The sequence below is a fragment of the Neolamprologus multifasciatus genome, chromosome 14, assembly GCF_963576455.1.
Source record: "Neolamprologus multifasciatus chromosome 14, fNeoMul1.2, whole genome shotgun sequence".
In the NCBI taxonomy this organism is placed as follows: Eukaryota; Metazoa; Chordata; class Actinopteri; order Cichliformes; family Cichlidae; genus Neolamprologus; species Neolamprologus multifasciatus.
In genome coordinates this window covers 19806227-19826758 of record NC_140452.1, presented here as the reverse complement: position 1 = coordinate 19826758, position 20532 = coordinate 19806227, and the positions used below count along the sequence as shown (strand labels likewise).

General features: G+C 40.5%; 1 protein-coding gene across 1 annotated transcript in view; it reads left to right on the top strand.

The window, feature by feature from the left end:
- LOC146503959 (uncharacterized) overlaps positions 1-20532 on the top strand; it is a 31180-nt gene that overhangs the window by 2222 nt on the left and 8426 nt on the right. The window contains 32 exon segments of the mRNA XM_085130643.1: positions 14-193; positions 264-488; positions 1061-1240; positions 1886-2077; positions 3801-3950; positions 4051-4154; positions 4657-4859; positions 5323-5543; positions 5670-5816; positions 5936-6100; positions 6255-6406; positions 6578-6746; positions 6947-7055; positions 8869-9005; positions 9178-9303; positions 9514-9693; positions 10290-10514; positions 10645-10771; positions 10943-11142; positions 11236-11448; positions 11564-11709; positions 12348-12475; positions 12648-12792; positions 16290-16422; positions 16526-16666; positions 16771-16897; positions 16986-17197; positions 17287-17449; positions 17551-17639; positions 18492-18652; positions 19809-19923; positions 20264-20460. Of these exon segments, the coding sequence (XP_084986769.1) occupies positions 14-193; positions 264-488; positions 1061-1240; positions 1886-2077; positions 3801-3950; positions 4051-4154; positions 4657-4859; positions 5323-5543; positions 5670-5816; positions 5936-6100; positions 6255-6406; positions 6578-6746; positions 6947-7055; positions 8869-9005; positions 9178-9303; positions 9514-9693; positions 10290-10514; positions 10645-10771; positions 10943-11142; positions 11236-11448; positions 11564-11709; positions 12348-12475; positions 12648-12792; positions 16290-16422; positions 16526-16666; positions 16771-16897; positions 16986-17197; positions 17287-17449; positions 17551-17639; positions 18492-18652; positions 19809-19923; positions 20264-20460 (5162 nt within the window).

Genomic DNA, 20532 nt, shown 5'->3' with positions numbered 1-20532 from the left:
TTTCTACTGCTAGGTTTTTACTGCTTAGAGGGATCCCAGTCTGCTACTCCAATGTCAAGTGTATCGGGAGGTGTTTGTCCAGCAGGCCACTACTGTGCAGAGGGCAGCAGTGCCCCCTCACCTTGCCCGCCTGGTTTTTACCAAAATAAGACTGGAGGAAAAAGCAAACATGACTGCAAACCATGCCCTCTTGGTAATCAAAATGTTAATACACAAAACTGACATTTCTGACGATATCCTCACTGTCTGAATGTCATTGCCAGGCTGGTTCCAGGATTTGCCAGGGCAGAACGAGTGTAATCCCTGTCCCCCTGGGTTCCACTGCCAGCCTCTGAATCCCAGCCCCACCAGAGGGAGCTCTGCCGGAGTCTCCAGCCCTCTGCCCTGCCCAGCTGGTTATTTCTGTCCAAAGGATGAGAGTCCACACAATCAGCCACTCCCGTGCCCCAAAGGCAGCTACAGCCCCTTGCAGGGTCTCACTAGTGCAGGTAAAATACCAGAACCTTTATAGGAAATAGAGACAAGTGCAGTTATGTTGCATTCATGGCTAGTTGTTGTATTTATTTAATATAGGTTGAAGTCTAAATATGACAATGAATGCTTGATTCAGACACATGATTTATGGTAATTTAATCAACTATTATTCAGACCTGAGGTTCCTTTAATACTTTGCATATCTGGAAATGCATTTGTTAAAGACATGAATATGAAAGGAATTATTATATATTAGATACAAAAATATACAGAAACTTTAGCTTATTTATCATATGAAAAATACAAAAACAGGTCTGAGTTGTGTTGATGCACAATAGTATTGCTGTTCTTCCTTTCATAGTTTAAAAACAAAAATTAAAGACTACATTGAGTCATTGAGTGAATGTTTACATGCATTTTGCTACCTCTATCTTTCTGCTATGTTATTCTACTGCCCTCTAATATAGTTCACTTCACACATTGATACCTTTAGCCACATGCAGCGCCCTCAGAGCTGTGCTGATTGATCTTGAGCTTGTTTTGCCGTTAGAAGTGAAGTGAAATCTGTCATTGTCTGTGTTTGCAGGTCAGTGCTTAGTATGCCCGGCAGGGCAGTTCTGTGGCTCTGAAGGTCTGGTTGAGCCTTCAGGATCGTGTGCTGCTGGGTTTCTTTGTCTGACGGGTGCCAAAGTGCCAAACCCCACTGACAACAGAACTGGATCTCTCTGTCCACCTGGGATTTTCTGCCAGCAAGGTCTCAGAGCAGGTAGATTTATTGGATAATAGAATTAGATACAGTGAGAGCGTTTTGACTAAATTAGTTGGTAACTATTGTCCTTGATGTAAATATGTAAGAAAATTGTGTATGTTTCTGTTCTGTGTCCTGTATCCTGTTTGTTTGTATATGTGTTTTTCTTGCTGCTGTTACAACCAAATTTCCCTTGTGGGACAATTAGAGATGATTCTATTCTATTCTTCTATTCTCGTCACAAGCAATAAAGTGATCTTACTAAGAGTCCCTGTCTGTACAGCTAAATCTTCTAAATGGCTAGATGGCTACTTTGATGTGCAAAGGATCTGTTTAATAACCAGTAATGACACTTTACATGTTCCTATAGTGGAACCACACCCCCAGTGGCACTGTACTTAAACTGAGACAACAGCACATATTCACATGTTACTGGGACTATTCACTTCAACTTTGGATCACAGCCTTTTTCCTTTGCAGTACCTCTGCAATTAGTTTAGCTAATTGGGATGAGCAGGTGACCATATGCTGCATGTCCTCCCCTTTCTCTCTCCCTCTGCTTTCCTGTCACTCTTCACTGTACCTTTTCAAATAAAGCTTACACATTGTAAGTTGTAATTTCTGTATAGAAGTTTGTTTTTCTTTTAATCTCTTGTCTTCTAGGTAATTGCTGGGTGGGCTTTTATTGTGACTGGGGCTCCAGCAAAGCAGATCAGGCTGTGTGTCCAGCTGGTTTCTTTTGCCCCAGTGGAACACCAGCACCGGTGCCTTGTCCTGCAGGAACATTTAGCTCTCAAACAGGCAACACGCATCAATACAACTGCACCATCTGTACCCCTGGATACTACTGTCAAGGTGGGAAACATGGATTTACCTTCAGAGATCAGCAGTAATCCAGAGAGGAATCCATTACCATACTTCGCTAGCAAAATATTTACGAGACTTTATTTTAAATGGATCAAATTCACTTGTGTTCACTGGTTATTCTTTAAAGTCCTTCTTGGATGATTATAATAATCAGAGCAAGCTTTATAATTATGAGGAGCTTATCCAAAGTCTCTTTGTCTCAGCCAAACTAACTGAGACATTTTTAAAGACATTTAAAACTACACAACAATAGGGATGGGTATCGTTTAAGTTTTATCCGATACCAGTACCAAACCGGTACTTTTGAAATGGTGCTTAAAGAATGGAGAACACAAAATTGGTCCAAAAACCTCTCATGTTCAGTTGTTTTTTTTGTAAAAGGATAACAATGTTAGCCTTTTCTGCAGATATAGGGGATTTATGACATCACTCTTGGCTGGAAGCAGTGCTTAATCAATGGAAAAAACACAAACTTCGTCCAAAAACCTCTCATGTTTAGCTGTTTTCCACTTTTTCTTTGGTCATTTTAGCCTTTTTGGCCAGGGTGAAGGGAGTATCTGCTATCAAACAAGAAGACAGCCGCATGTAACTGCGACGGTGTTTGCTAGTTCACCTTATATGCATTAATGTAATAACGTGGTTAGCATACTCAACGTAAATTACACATGAACAACATTAAGCTACTCACGCAGAGAAGAACGGCTGCTGCTGCCATCATCATCCGTCATCATTTCTGCTACACTGGCAGGGCTAGGGGCCAGGACTCTCCTCTTCGGGTTTTTGGGGGATGTTGCTAACTCCGGGTCCGATAACAGGCAACCCACCCGGAGTAGATGTGCCCGGTGTGAGGTCTCGCAGCAAGCTATCAAATACGGCACATTTCTCGGCTTTTAACAAAATGCTATACGTCGCCAGGTGTTTCATCAGTTTCGAGGAGTTACCTCCTTTGACAGTATCACAGTATCACCTTAAAGCACTTGTTGCAGGCTGCTGAGTTTGCATCTTTTGCTGTGAAGTACAGTCAGACTTTGACCGCTTCGCCTTGGGCATTTTTAATCTGTAGCTCTGCTCTAAAAGAACATACGTACCTGGGCCTGCCTACTACGCTTGCAAAGGTAAAATGATTGGCTAGAATCCAAAGTGTATGACATCTCAGGTAAAAAAAGCACCGAAATGTGCGCTGCTTTTCGGTCTGGTTACTGCCATACTGCCATAATGGCACCGGATACCGGTACCCATCCCTACACAATACGGACTTTCCAAAGTTGCTAAATTTCTTTGTTAATTGCATCTCATTAGATGGACTGTGCCCGAGAGAAGTGAAGAAGAGAAGAGACAGGGTTGAGTGGGTGGAAATGCATGTCAGGGGGATTTGTGACAGAGGCAAGAGTAAAAGGGAAGATTTACAAGATGGTAGTGAAACCTGCCATGATGTATGATTTGGAGATGGTGGCACTGACAAAACGTCAGCAGGCAGAGCTAGAGATGCTAAGATTTTACTGGCAGGAAGGACAGAATTACAAATGAGTACATCAGAGAGTCAGCTCAGGTGCAGTAGTTTGGAGACAAGGTTAGAGAGGCAAGGTTGAGATTTGGTTTGGGTTTGGGCATGTGCAGAGGAGGAATAGAGGAAATATGTTAGCAGCAAAATGAAGAAGAATAAAAAGGAAATATAATGTGTGTACTTATTCTTTTTCTTAATGTGGCTCAGGTGAAGCTACTGTCCAGCCTGTGCTGTGTCCTATTGGTCACTACTGCCCTGCAGGTCTGACTCTAGGACTGGAGTTCCCTTGCCCACCTGGCACTGTGCAGAACCACCTCGGAGCGTCCAGTCCTGAAACCTGTCTCTCCTGCCCTGCTGGTACATAAAAACATTTTGCTTCATCATAACCACTGTATGACTGCTTATTTTATTTCTAATTATTGTTATGATGACTTTATTTAATTTATGTTGCCTGCAGGAATGTTTTGCTCTCAGTCTGGGCAATCCCAGCCCACAGGTCTCTGTGAAGCAGGATACTACTGTCCTGCTGGATCAACCAGTCCAAACTCTACTGGGTATCAGGTGATGTTTGTCCTCTGTGATGCTGGCCAGTAAAATATACCTAATGATTTTAGGGGACCTTCAACCTTTAACTTAGTATTACAGTCTTATTTGTGAAGAAAAAACTCTCTTTTGGCACGTCATAAATGGTCTTCCAGTGGTACCATCAGGTGTGATAGACACTATAAGAAAAAGGGCCACATTTCCAGGATACCTTCTGCAGTGAAATACATTCTTCTATTCTAACCCTTTAAAGCCAAAACCACAATAAATTGTCATAAAATTCATTTTTTTTGGAAACTGAAGTGTTTTTCAATCTAGTGACACATTAAATAATGCAACAATGTGCAATTTATTGCTCACAGTAGGATGGCATGTATCTGATTGTATACATCAGGCATTTCCATGGAAAAACAAAAATCACACAGATGATGTACAGGTGTAAAAAAAGTCATGTATCACATATGATACACTATATTTTTTTATTTCTTTTATTTAGATAATTTTTTCTTACTTTTTTCAGGGAAATTCATCTGGAAGTCATCTTTGTCCGCCTGGCCTGTACTGCCCTGCAGGCACTGGCTATCCACTCCCCTGCTCTGTTGGTTCTTTCTCCATCGCTCAAGGACTAAAGGGAGTTGATGAATGCACACCCTGCCCCCCTGGACTGTTTTGTGACAGTCCTGCAATAGCAGAGCTTTCACAAGCGCTCCCGTGTCAGGCTGGGTAAACACTACTATTACTCTTCTACTTTTCAATTTCAAATCCACTCTTTCTCAGAGTGGATAGTGACTTTTAAAGGCCTTTTAATGTCTTCCAATCACTTCAGTGTCTGCCAGTAGTTCGGTTTCTTTCTCTTCTGGTATTAGACTGTAAATAAGAAAACTGGAACATTTAGGCATATTGTGGACGAAAATTAAAACACAGAACAATTCAGATACGTTTTTCTTGGCTGCTGCTAGCTATTAAGGACTTCTGTTTTTTCATGCAGTTTAACCTGAGTGAATTAATAAAGCCAGACTTTATGTGCCCTGAGCTGCACTCTGCCGTACTGCAAAACAAGAAATACACACACACAAAACATAATTTAAAATTGTGGCTGAATGATTTCCCCTCACTTACAGTTTTGCTAGTGGCAGCTTGTGCCAAAATCTATACGCAGTTTGTTTTCCTCTGTTTGTGCCTACAGGTATGTGTGCTTGGGCGGCAGCTCCAGTCCCACTCCATCCGATAGTTCCCATGGCTACCTTTGTTCTGCTGGCCACAGCTGTCCTATTGGCTCAGCACATGAGGAGCCCTGTGAGCCTGGCACTTACAGTCCTGCCCCGGGAGCAGCCCGTTGCTTATTATGCCCCAAAGGAACCGCGTGTCCATCGTCAGCCACTAAAGAGCCCGCCGCCTGCCCCTCTGGTGAGGATGGTAAAAATAAACGTTAAGTCAGTCACAAATTAAATATTTTTAAACTTTTAGGTATAGCAACAGTATTGTCCAAATTTGTATTTTTGCAGTAACATAAAGTAACTGCTTTCTCTTTAGGTCATTTCTGTCCTGCTGGGACAGCCCTGCCTCAGCCCTGCCCTTCAGGTACTTTCAACAATCAGACAGGTGCCCACACGCTATCTGCCTGCACACCCTGCCCCTCTGGACTATACTGTGGCTCATATGGAGCCTCCATACCACAAGGTGAACAGAGATTAAAATTTTGATTTAACATAACTTTGGCTTTATAGCCAAATACTCACATCTGTATCCTCACATGGCATCAAACAGGTGGTGTCACCATTTTTTTTTTTTCCGTCCAGGTTTATGTTTGCAGGGTTATTTCTGCCATGGTGGAGCTATGGAACCAGCCCCTCACAGCTCTGAACACTTCTCCAGGAATGGCCCTTGCCCTGTGGGCCACTACTGTCCAGCAGGGTGCCTCTCTCCAATTCCATGCCCTCTTGGCAGCATTCGCAACTCCATTGGTACTTCACTAATGTTTGCACATGTCATGAAAAGGCATTTCCATGCACCTGGATTTGAATTTAAAAGAGATCCACTTCCGATCTCATGCTGTCTGCTTCTCATTATCTCCTTCACGATATTCTCTGACTGTTCTCTATTGTGCACCCATCATAGGAGGTGTGTCCATGGAGAGTTGCTCTACCTGTCCTGCTGGCCACTACTGCTCTACAGACGGTCTGGCTAGCCCCAGTGGTCCTTGTGCTGCTGGTTTCTACTGCCCTTTTGACTTCTCTTCAACTACCCCATATGCATTCCTCTGTCCCAAGGTAAGGTTGAACATATAGACTTCTCTCCAACTGAATTACTTCCCCATGTCTTCTCTATTATTTTCCAGACACATCTGTAATAAATGGTTGTGCAACATGTTTAATATCAATTTTCTGCTAAATTGGGTGCCACTTCTCTGATGTTCCTTCACCTTTTTCATTCCAACTAAGGGCCACTACTGTCTGCAAGGTTCTGCCATGGCCTTGCCTTGTCCCACAGGAGAGTACCAGCCTAACCAGGGATCAGACAGCTGCATTCCCTGCAGACCTGGTTTCTACTGTGAGGAGGCCATAGTGGGAGATCCACTACCCTGCCCACCACATTCATTCTGCCCTGCAGGTATGCTGAAAAGAAGCTCTTGACAATAAAAGATTTAAACTTTTATTTATAGCTCACTGACATATTCATTGACATGAGACCAATATTAGTCTCATGTCTTTCTTTTGACAAGAATGTTAACCCACTTTGTTTATTTCAAAATCAAGATGAGATGACCAATAAAGGCTTTTGTTTTATCCCACCTTTTGTTTTTCTTCTAGGAACAATGGTACCTCAGCCCTGTCCTAATGGGACATACACCCTTTCAGATCTGGGAGGTTTACAGGAAGAAAGAGAGTGTTCACCCTGCCCTCCAGGAAAGTTCTGCAGGTACACAGTCCTGGACGTCTTGCACCCTCAAATATTCAGAAACAGTGCACTGACTTAGATAAACATACAGCTAGGCCCATGCACACCTTGTGTATACAGACATATTTATTTATTTAAGCTTTATTTACCAGTAAGTCCCTTGAGAATAAAATCTCTTTTTAAGGGAGACCACGCCAAGAAGGCACCCCAATACAAAATTATAAATTTACAAATTAAAAATATATATTGATAAATAAATAAAGGAAGTCAGAGTCAACAACAAACATAACAGCATACATACACTATTGAACCAGATACCCTAAACCCCAGTTCCAAAAACAAAAAGCAAAATCTGGATGGTACCATATTTTGCTCTAAAAGTTGTATATGCCATTTTGCCCCAGTTCAGCTTCTAAATAAGATTTGGCCCAGAGAACTGAGTCTGACTAAGAGAATATAATGCCTTGGATAGATCAACAAACAAGGCAGAAAAATGCATTAACAACATAATTTGTAACCCGCACATATTATGGTATTACGAACTGATCTAAAGCCATCAAAGAGCTTATTTCAAATACCAGAGTTTTAACAAGAGTGGAAAGTTTAGCTATAATTATTTAAAATGAAACTTTTTAAAGGGGAAAACACAGGCTGCTTTACAGATTTTAGGGCGATATTAGTCTGGACACTAAATCACCCTAAAATCTGGAGTAATAATAATATGAAGAACAGGCTCAGCAATTGCGTCAGCTGTTAGCTTTAGATGACGGGGAATCAGATTGGCAGGTCCAGATGACTTTTTTGGATGAATGGATTTCAAACCTTTTGAAGAAATTGATCTAAAGACAAATGGGTTCTTTTGATGTGGAGGTAATAGATGAAAAAGACATGGAATTCAAATTAGAACTCTGAGACCACATTTTCATTAAAAACAGAACTAGCAGATAGAAAATGTTCAATAAGATACCCAGCAATATCAGCTTTACTGATAATTTTAACTGAGTTAATTAAAACATGGAGCACGACAGCAACTTTATCTCTTTCAATAATTCAGAAAGGTTATTGCGGTTTTAAATGGATCTTATGTAGTGCTGTGATTTGGATTTTCAGATCGGAGTTGGACATTTCTTTCTTAAAACTCTGTAGGTTAGCTTTGTTCATCGATCATCTCTCCTAGAAATCCTATATTGCTTTATAATAGCGTCCATTATTTTAATTGTCATTATGTCAAAAATGTTGGCATGCAGGCTAAACATCATGCATTATATTAACTCTATATGACAAATGCATAGCTCATATAAAATTGCTGGTTCTTAAGATTTTCAAAGAATGAGACCTAGTAACATAAATTTACAGATTTAATTTTAATAATTTATAAATTATTCATAAATTGTTCTCTTAGCCATTTTTAATTACTTTCAAGTAATTAAGATTTTGTAAAGCATCAAAAATTACAGCTGATCATGCTTTTAACATACATTGTATCTCCACTGCCCTTCCTGTCACGATCAACTCTTTGAACACTGTAATCATCAGTTACAATGCTCAAAGACAAACACTCACTGTTATCACATCAGAATGCACAAGTATGTCATGATCAGTAGCCACGGTTCACTGCCAAAACTAAATGACTGCCTTCATATGCATGATCGTAATCAACTCAGAGTAAACATTAAACCAGAAGAGATGATGTTATTATCTTTGTATTTGTTAAATGGAGCGTACGTTTCAGATTCTTCTAAGTTAATTATGTGTGCATAGGCGTATGTTTCTGTCTGCATGGAGTGAATCTTGTGGTTTTATGTACTGGCTAACTAACCGTGTGTTTCCTTAGGGGTGGTAAGATCCAAGGTGTTTGTGCTGCAGGGTATATCTGCGTTTCTGGAAGCACAGATTTCACCCCTCAGGGACCAGTGTTTAACTTAACCCAGTGCCAGTGGGGTGTGCAGTGTGCTGGACCGTGTCCACCAGGTGCAATATGCATATAGAGAGAAAGATATATAATTTTAAAAACTAACAATGTAGAAGAAACCACCAACAAATCAATGTTAATGCTTTTATTCTCAGATTATTTGGCTCAGATCTCTCCAGGTGTAGTTTAGCTAAATAAATTGTTAAATACCAAATGTTTCCTTTATTCTAGGTTTCTATTGCCCCGAAGGCACAAAACAGGCTCAGTTGTGTCCTGCAAATACTATCAGAAGCTCCCCAGGAGGTGCCAGCCTACAGGATTGCTTACCTTGCCCACCCCAGTATTGGTGCAAATCTGGTATGAACTGAGTGAAGTTTTGTAGCCATTTTAATCAAGTATTAAGGGTAAAAATACTAAATTTTAATCAAGATACTTGAATTTTTTGATCTGATGAAAGGGAATAGGAGAGGCTGATCTCTTCTTGTAGCATAAAAATTGTTCGTGTATATACCAAGTATCTGAAACCTGTTTTCCTCCTAAACAACTTTTTGTGATGTTTGCTTGCAGGAGACCCAGTTGCTCATCTGTGTCCTGCTGGTCATTACTGTGATGGTCTGCCTGGTGGCGACTTTGTTGGAGGGACTGGTGCCAGGCCATGCCCTCTCTACACTTATCGAGCTTCTCCTGGAGCACACAGCAAGGGTGACTGCCTGCCATGCCCACCTGGTTCGCACTGTAACAGCACAGGTCTGATACGCCATATCCTCATGTTTTAAAAGATAAACTCAAATTTAATCTATAAATGTAACAGATTCCTTTTCCTTCCCTGTAAAAGCTACACATTATTCCATTCTGTTACAGTATGGTGCACTGTAATACATTTTACAATACATCTGTTATCTTTTTTTCTCTGTTGGGTTTTAATGCACATCTGCAAGGGCAATTCAAAGCCAGCTCCTTTCAAGACTGCATTAATGTCAGTATACAGTATATGGTGCACATTATCATAGTTGTGCCTAAACTATGAATGAAGGAAATATGATGTGAGGGAAGGCATTGAATTTTAACTCTTCACCTAAGGCCACATTTTCAAATAAAAAAACAACAACCTTGTTTCTGGTCTTCTCACAAAAGTTCATGGTTGGCACTAAATCATATTGTTGCTTTAGCTAGTGGATAATGTGTAGCAGGTTGTTACGGTCCTTTCTTTTGCTGCCTATGTGGGAATTAATGAAGGCTTATTAAAAAACTTCTGTTGTAATAAATTTAGCAAGCTTTGTGGTTCATATGTCTGTCACACTATATAGTGATTTGTTGTTTTTAGAAAATGGTTGTTGTTGTAGGGCAGACAGACTACTCCAAATATCCCTGCCCACCTGGCTTCTGGTGTAGTGGGACTGGGCCTCCCATCCTCTGCCCAGCAGGCACCATGAGGCAGCTTCCGGGAGCTGCTGCACCCAGCCAGTGTGAACTCTGTGCAGCGGGAACCTTCTGCCCACACCCCCAGGATACAGGAAAACCTAACGTGGAAGGGATACCCTGTCGGGCTTCCTATCAGTGTCCTGTTGGTGGGTTTGTCAGAATAGCTTTATGTGAAAGCTCCTTTTAGCCTCTGGATGCGATGTCTGAACCATTTGAAATTCCTTCCTTTCCAAACATAGCAATGAGTATTGTAACAAGTGTTTGATCATAATCTAGGTGCGGTTTCAGAGAGGCCATGCAGAGCTGGATCATACTGTGGACCCCAAACTGCTGAGCCTGAAGCCTGTCCAGAAGGTTATTTTTGCCCTGAAGGATCTCATTCCTACAACAGCCCCAAACAACTGTGAGTACACGACAGCTCTAACAAGCTAAATCTGGCACAAAGGCAAGTGTCCACTCTGTGTGATATAAAAAAACAGAGAGGCTTTAAATGATGAAAGCTTGATAGGTTTTGACTGATTCTACTTCATGTGGTTTAAAGCTTTATAAATAATCCTGTTACCATGCTCCACAGCTGTCCATTTCCATACTACTGCCCAGCCAACAGCTCTTCCATGAAGTCTTGCGAAGGCGGCTCTATGCCTGCCAACACTAGTGGGCTCAGAGGGTCCAAAAACAGCTGCTGTATTGTGTGTGAGGGGGGCACCTATCGTCCATCTCTAGCCTCCATTCTGCAATGCCTTCCTTGTCCACCAGGATACTTCTGCCCTCCGGGTACTTTATATACGTTTTGGCAGGAATTTTTTATCATCCTAAATGATCTCAATTGTACAGTATTTCTCATTTCATACACATTTAATGCAACAGGTGCAGACAACTACAAGAAAAACCCTTGCCCTCTTGGCTATGTCTGCCCTTTGGGATCCACTCAGCCGATATCCTGCCCACCTGGCTCATTCGGCAACCTCACTCGTGCTGAGAAAATGGATGACTGTCGCCTGTGTCCAGAAAACACCTTCAACCACCTGCCTGCCCAGAAGGCATGCTTCCCCTGTGGTAGCTCCTCCACCTCACAAGCTGGTTAGAGCAGACTGATTAACAGACTGATTTAAAAAGTTTTTATAGTAAACTTTGTTGCGAGGAGTTGGAAATCAGGACCACAAACTGCCATGCCGTGTGTCGCTTGCTTTCTCAGGTTCTTTTTCCTGTACCTGCATTGGCAAGAACCGTGCTTTCCAGTATTCAGATGGTTCATGTTTGTGCAGAACTGGCTTTATCTTCTATAACGAGCTGGATTTTAAAATATCTACTGCCGACAGTGAATTGGACTGTCAGCCTGAGGTCAGTTAAAACCATTAAGGTATTTGGTTTAATCTATGCATTTTTTCCTCAATAATGCGTCTATTGACTCAAAAAATGTACACTTCAACTTGACAGTGTGAAGTCTAAGGAGCTTGGAAAGAAAAGCGTCTGGACTTCTTTGAGTTGCTTGAAGACGTTTCACCTCTCATCCGAGAAGCTTCTTCAGTTCTGAATGTTCTCGGATGAAAGGTGAAACGTCTTCAAGCAACTCAAAGAAGTCCAGACGCTTTTCTTTCCAAGCTCCTTAGACTACGATGACCTGGGTGACTGAGACCCTTCACAGACATATTGACAGTGTGAAATTTTCTAATTTTCTTTTTGTTCCCGCGCAACTCTGTAGACTCACCGCAAAACACCATTCATGTGTCTAACGTTGAAAAGAGCTTTTCATGAATCAGATAAAAAGCTTTCCTCTTTTTAACCAAAAAAAAAAATAATCCAGTCAAGATTTGAAGTTTGACTGACTCTCTTTGCAATACGTTTTGCCTTCTTTTTGTCATATTGAAGTATGGAGAAGACTATACTATGATGTAAATGAAGGTTCAATCACACATGATGCAACATATTGCAAAAACCTTGTATGCCCTTTCGGAAGTCTGAGTTTTTGTTTGTTTCAGGTGAACAGACGATGTGCCACAGGAGAGGTGCGCTTGGCAGCATCCAGAGAGTGTGTGTCACCGTCCCTCCACTCTTGCAATATCACCTGTGGACCACATGGAGGAACTCTGGATGCGGAGATGGGCATGTGAGTCACCTTATCACCTTTTTCCTTTACCAAATCATGTAAGTCGAGTCCGATTTACTGTTGCTCTGTAAAAACTACTAAAGCTACATCTAATAAAGAAGTGAATTAGGATTCTAGCTGGTATACAGCCTGATATGTTGCCTTTCTGTCTCTTGCCTTATCTGCACCCCAGCTGCCAGTGTGAGCGATACGTGTCTGCTGAGGAGCTTTGCAATACATCCTGCCTTTCCAGACTGCCTCAGCTCTCTGCTCAGCTTTCACCAGATGGACACCTGCTGCTCAGCATCAAAGAAAGCCATAGCATGGTCTGGGCAAAGGTGATGGAAGGTTAACAATGGGCCACTGACAACCGTTGATCAGCTAAACCTTGCAAGGATATCCAGCTATCCAATTCAATTATTTCTCTTATAATTAGTGATCAGTTACTCTAAATGTGTGCGGGAGTGAGAGGAGGGATATTTGAAAAACAAGTACAAATACAACATTAGAACTGTACTGACGCAGCCAAGAGACTCCTCACACTGTAGGGTTTAGCTACATCAATTAGTAGGCAGAAAGCTTGGCACAGCATTTAACAAGGTTTCGGCCAGCCTCAGCAGGATGGGAAAAAATGTTGCAGCTGCAGATTTTGTGATATCATTGCATATGATGAAGTGACAGTGATAAATAATGAAGTCTGCTCACCATCAAAGAAAAAATATTTTGTTATTCCAAGTTATTCCAGCAAGAGGTTTTTTCATTTTCTGTGAGTTTCATCATATATACAGTGTTGTGCAAAAGTCTTGAGCCACCCCTCGTTTCTTTATATTTTGCCAGATTTGTGATTTTTAAAAGTTGGCTTGAGTTCTCCAGGTTTTCTGTTTTTCCAGGGTTTTATTTTAACATTGCCTTTTTATTTGTATCTTTAGGCACTTTGTTATTCGCAGCCTGTCACAGCCTTTCCTATTTCTTTGGTTGAAACTATGAAAGATCCCAACGATAACAGTTTAACAGACGTAAAACAGTAATTTTTGCACCCACATGCCAATTCCCAAGGAGTTATTGGCTGAAAACATGACATATGACAGCAGGGTATGCAGTGTGTTCTTAAAAAATGAGGAAACTGAACCAAGTGGAGGACCAGCAAAGACGGGCTAAGCCTAACAACTTTCTGTAGCATATATGAAGTATCTTCAAGTCATTTCCTTTAGAAATAGGAAAAAAATCCAACAAAGTCCTGACACAGGACCAGAGAAATGCATGTGGCACTTCTCATCAGACATGGTCTCAGCAGAAGGGTGTCTGTCAAGAAACCATAGTCAAAGAAGGGAACAGGAAGAAAAAGCACATGCCAAATTGTACAAGAACTGGAGCTGTCATCAAATTTTTGTCAAACTGTATAAAGCAGGTCCCAATGGAGCGTCTATAGACATCTGTATATTTATGTTGGAGGCTGTGTCATGGTTTGGGACTGCATTACAGCCTGTGGTCTTGGAATCTTGTCAAAATTGAGGGAACCATGCAGAAAAGTACTGTCACATTTCGATCCACCATGCAGTACCACCTGGAAAGTGTCTGATTGGCAGCGGCTTCACTTTCCCCAAACACACTGCCAATGCAGTAAAAGCATAACCGGTAAAGTGGATGGAAAACCACACAATGGCACAGTGTCGTTCCTTCCCAGAGCTTGGACCTCAACATTACTGAGGCAGTGTGGGACAATTTTGACAGAGAAAAGAACAAAAGACATTCAAAGACACGCTTTGAATGTCCTTCAAGAAGTCTGGAGAACAACTCTTAATAAGAGGAAATCTTGCCAAAGAGAGTTCAGGTTCTAAAATAATAAAGGTGGCCATGCCAAATATTAACTTAAGTTCATTAGAATTCTACAAACTGTGTTTTTGCCTTAAATAATGTATATATAAGTTCTATCTACTGTAATGTAGTGTGTGTAGTGGCAAGTGAAAGGTAGCTGGCTTTGTGGTTGGGTCAGGAAAAGTATAAAACTGTGCCAAATCAAGCAATTTGCAGAGCTACCCCACCTGTAACAAGGGTGCAGCCAAAAGCAGCTTTATACTGTATTTCCATTAATGTTTGTACATGTTTCACCCCCAACCAATCGCAGCAGATGGATGCTCCTCCCTGAACTGGAGGTTTCCTCCTGTTAAAAGGGAGTTTTTCCTTCCTAAGTGGTAGCTCATAGGGCATGGCTATTCAATTAAGAAGTTAGTTGGGCCAGATTTTCAAATAGAAGAGTTTATCTGGGCCAGATATTTTTTTGCAGCCAGTAAACAGCAGATCATGATCAATTTCAAACCCACACAACTGTATTGAAAAACAAGTAATTTTTTTATTCCTTTCCCCCCTGTAAATCTGGTGACCTCTCAAAAATGCAGGTCCATTTATTTAAAAAAAAAAAAAAAAAGGGAGGTATAACTAACTATTTTTTTTGCACATTTGAAATAATAATAATAACAACAATAATAATAATAATAATAATAATAATAATAATAATAATAATAATAATAATAATACTTTTCCTGCCATGAATGGAGCCCCATCTGTCACAAGTTTACAGACACGCTTCATATCCAGACCATTTTCCTCAAAAAGAGCTGAAATCTTCTCAAACATTATTTCGCCAGCTGTGTGTCCCTCTAACGGTAGTAAGCCGAGCAATTTTCCATCCAAAAAACGGACATATATGCACAACTGTGCGTTATCAGTTCTGTCTGTGAACCCATCTCCTGCTATAGACATTAAATCAGTTTTCTTCAGGTCATCTAACAGCATTTCAAACTCGTCTGACGCCAGAACTTCACAAAACTTCAACTCGATGAATATTTGAACTGTCTGACAGGGGTACGTTTTTAATAGAAAATGTCACACTTTAATTTTTTTGTCACTTATTACCGCATCCACCACGGCCAGCATGCAGAATTTCACTGTTTCAGAATCTTCGGCAAGAATCAAACACGAAGGGAAGCTGCTGCAGCTCTCTCTTGGGCTGTACAGGACCCTCACCATGGTAGTACAACTCCGGTTGTAAGATTATTAAACTCGCAATTAAACTGTACTTGCTGTTGTCACATCATACATTACAACGATAGTTTAATATATTTACATTACGGTGCATTGTGGGTTAAATATTGCTAGGCTACTAGGAGTGTTGCATTCAGTCTACAGTATGCTGTAGGAATTTTTTAATTTTTTAAAATTAATTAATTATTTTTTTGCGTTTTCTGTGTTTCTGCCAGGACCACAGGCAGGGCCACTCGCAGGTTGCTTCTGGGCCGCATTTGGCCCGCGGGCCGCCATTTGAATAGGCTTGTCATAGGGTGTTGTTTGATTGTTGAGGTTTTTCACACTGTTATTGTAGGGTCTTTAACTTTCTTACCACTGAGGTGACTGATGTTATGATTTGGTGCCATGCATATAAAATTGAGTTGAATTGAAAATTTAATTGAATCTCTGCACCTATTTTCCTAATAAAACATAAAGAAATAAAGGTGTCTCAAGACGTTTGCACAGTACTGTAAATGTGCATGTTATTTGTCTAACAACAAAAATATACATTTTCTCAAGTTAAGGATATTTTTATTATTGTGACCAAGGTGTAGCGTGGCATTACTGTGAATGTGTATTGGAACACATACTGAACACTACATATAAATAAAAACTGACAAATATCATCAACTGGAAAAACTATAGTTAAAATAGAAACACAGTATGGCACAATTGTTTCTTACATTATGTTTTCTCTCCAACATAATAGATACAAAATAACATGCTCCTTTCTAATGTTCTAGTTTGTGTTATTTCCTTTTATTTTCAGAGAATAACAAATATTTTAGGACCAGATATCCATTTAAAGAATATTGGGAAAACACACTTGGTCCAGTTTGACTCCGAAGGAGTGTTTGGTTGGATTCCCACACAAAAAGATGTCATCAATCAGTTTCTGTCAGGTCCATTTGTTTTCTGTATCTACCACCAATTAACTGTAAACATTTTGGCTTTAATTGGTTGACAAAACTGTGCAATCTGTGACACAGTGCTATCTCTTCACAGAGCCAATAGAAGTCCTAAAAACAAGACCCAGAAATAGAAGAGACACAGAAGATCTGGCTGTCTTACCTCGAATCCCCAACCCTATTGCCTGTCTTTCCTCTGGTGACATGCTCATTTTTCATCTCACCATCAACCACACAGGTACAGCTTTTTTTACTTTTACCATGGTTTTATCAAAGTGTGTGATTTTTTTCTTTTTCTTTTTAAACCACCGTCCTCTTACTTCTAACTTTGAATTCTCTTAGACCGCCATCTCAGCCACTTTCCAGTTTATCAAAAAGACCATCTGTTTAACAGCAACCCCAGCTGGGACTTTGGTGCCTTTAGGCATCTACAGATACTCATGAAGCAAACAAACTTTAACTCCTCAAGGTAATATATCCTCATATAACTGTGGTCCCACAGTGTCATCATCTTATGTTCTAATTTGTATTCCTCTTCGTCATCTTTCCATTGCCAGGTTTGCCCATGTTTTTTCTGAAACGGGGAAGTACGTGTTTGTTGACAGTGTTATCCCAGAGTGGAGTCTGGTAGTGGTAGTCAGTGAGGAGGGGACAGAGTGTGGCCCCAGGGCTGCTGTGTTTCAACCCATGACCCCAGCACAATTGGTCAAGCACGGGATTGTCAAGAAACACAGACTAAACCTTCTGCCCGACTGGGGAGTGATTGCTGGTGGGTATTTGTATTGCTGACTAAGTGTTTACAGGGGTATTATTGTAATGAATTAGCTTTCACCATGACACAATGCTGACTGTGTGCAGGGATCCTTAGTCTGCTCTTGGTTGTGGTCGTAATTCTGACCACTACGGTACTAGTTTTGCGACCTAGCAAAGCAAAGCTTGTCTCCCAGTGGAGGATAAAGCCAAAGTGGCGCAGCCTCGGGGAGCCTTTCTGTCCGGTGGAGTGTGCATGCAGCAGAGAAAGGTATACTGGTTTGACAGCAGTGCTGACGTTGTGTTTTAAAAAATACATAAAACACTTTTAAACAAGTGAAAATAAACAAAATTCGAGTCTTTGTTTTTCAGCTTAGTAGTCCCAAGCCAAGGTGATTTCCTTGGTAGTAGAGGTGTTGGAGAAGGAGCAGAAGCTGAGGAGCCTGCTATTTCAAAAGGAGGTAAGCCCCTTGTTTAATACTGTCCCATTGCTTTTTTGTTTTTTTTATCAAACACTCTATGGGTTTTCAAGCAATTGCAATAACTGTGTCAGAGCGGTGATGGAGAGTGATTTTTTGGCCTGCTGGAGCCTAAACATGCTCTAATTTGTATTCAATTAAATATGGTATCACAGTATATGAAACTTCAGTCTGAAATGCATTTAAAGTCTACTTTTATGACTTACTGCAAATATGTTTTATCAAATTCACTAAATAAATTTTCTGTACCTCTTGGATGACTTGGCCAATAACCAAAAACTAAAAGTTTTCCAGAAAACTTTCACTAAAAATAAACTTCGGCAGCTCCCTTTTGTCGACCTTTCACTACATTTGCCTTGTTTCTTTCTAATCTCTGATAGTGGAGTTGACGGTAATGTTTCTCAGTTGACGCTTATTGCATTATTCATGCAGCTTGATTGGGCATTTAAATGCCAATTGGCCTAGCCATTATGAAACCATCATGCATGACCAGCTAGCAGTTAACAGCCTATTCCACATTTGATTGACGATAAAGAAAATAATGGCTTATATCATACTGTAATGGCTTGTGCTGTTACCACTAAAGAAAGCTAGACCGACTCCACTAAATTACTATGGAGCCAAACTGAGCTTATAATTTCAATGTGCGTTCATGCTTCACAAGATCATCTCCTCAGATCTTAAAGATGTCATGATGAGGCCCTTCTGTTATTTTTTCAGGCCATTTCAATCTTTTTTTTTTTTTTGCCTGTCCCATTTGGTTCTTTAGCCGTCAGAATTGTTGTCTGGCCATTTCAATCTTTCCCATTGTTGACATTTACTGGCCCTGTTTAGGAGGAGTGCCGGGGTGCTGTGATTTGGAGGAGTTTAATGTGAAGACTCTTTACGACAAGCTGGAGGATCAGAACCTCCATATAGCCTCACAGCTGGCCCGGCACCGCAAAGACATACAGGAGTTTTATAGAAACATCTGTCAACACACTGAATCATTCAAGGTGAGTTTTAATATTGTAATAAATGATGCATGGAATAATCCAGTAAAGCTGTTGGATAAATTATCTTGCCACCACAGTTCATGTTTAGTACAAAACCTAAAAAACATCCATCAGGTGGGGATGCCTGTCGCCCTGAGGGTAGGGCAGGTCATCTATCTGATTCACATTAATCACATTGATTCACATTAATTCACAATCCAGCCTTTACTGGTGGATTGGTCTCTGGTTGCTTCAGTCTGCATGCCAAAGCATCTTTGGACAAATAACTGACCCCAAGTCATTGCCAATTCATTCATCAAACAGTGAATGTTCGATAGGAAGCGCTTAGAAACAGAACAAAGGGGCGATATAGTGGTTAGCACTGTTGGCTCACAGGGAGAAAGTACTGGGTTAAAATCCACCATCTGGAGTTTCCATATTTTCCATGTTCTCTCCTTATCTGTGTGGTTGTCTCCTCACACAGTTCAGAGAGTAGTTAATTAGTCTTTTTGTTCTACCATTAATAAAAAGAAACCAAAAAACTTTGCAGCTGGGACACTACAGCCTGCATATGGCAAATACGGTTTTTTGATTAATAAAATGATTAATAGCAAACTCCTTTTAAGAGGTGAAATCAAATTAACGTCTGCAGTACATTTGAGAAATGTTTACAATGACTACTCTTATAGGATCCTTTACACCTGGAATGTCAAACTAATTTTATATTCTGGTCCTTACACTTCATACCCATGCTCTAGGCAACCATGTTTGCTGGGAGTCTGGCTGAAGATGGCTGTGTCCCATTTTATCCTCTAGCATATGAGACCTCCTTACACTGATTAATGGTGCCTCATTGCATTGCTGCTCTCACTGATACCCCAACTCCTTTTTATTATTTGTTTACCATCAAACCAGCACCTGAAAGAGAAGCGGTTTGAATCCAAGAAGTGCTCCTTCTCATAAACAGTTGAAGTCATTTATTTAAAGTTTCAGTTAATGTTTTTTTTTTTTTTTTTAATTAATAATGAGTAAATCACTTACCACACTTTATAGGTGAGTTATGAACCATTAATAAGAACAACTTATGGACTTGCTTGTCCATACATAACACATACATAATAATACAATCTTGTTCCCCGCAAGGAAACAGAATAAAAATTCTTTATCCTTCTTTCAGAATGCCTTGGAGAATATGGATCATAAAAAAATGAGCCTCCTTAAAGAGATATTAGTTCATAAAACAATGAAGGATGAACCACCTGGCAGCAGTGTGGGGGAGAGACATACACAAGGTAAAAATAAATGAGGATGAGAGTAATGCCTTCTACTGAAGATGAATGACCGTCTCTAATAATAAGATAGATCATTAAAGGGATATTTAGTCAGTCTGGGAAATGTGAATTCTTCATTTCTTGTTGAGAACCACATGCATGTATCATAGCTTTATAGTTACAGACAATTACTTTAGCTTAGCATAAAACACCAAAGATGATAATATGTGGTTTGTGTTGTGTGTTTTGACCATCACACAGAAGCATGCTGGCTGTTTATTGTTGTGCATTAAGAGAAATGGAAATTTATGTCACAATTTAATTTTCTTTTGTATGTAACTGAACATCTCCATCATTCAAGTTGAGGCCTGCATGTCATTGCTGGGAGCTGTGGTCAGGTCAGTGGAAACTCTCTTATGCAGGCTGACAGGAGACGCTTGGCAGAACCAGGATTTGTCTGGTCCCCTGTACTGTCATACAGGTCATCACGATACCAGAGAGTGTGAGGTGCAAGCTGGATACATGCAACCCAATGACACTAACATGTGTTTGATGCAGGTACTGCAGTGGCATTCTCTCTGTATTGTGTATTTATGATATAAAGTAGAGAGTAAATTCCTCACTCAATGA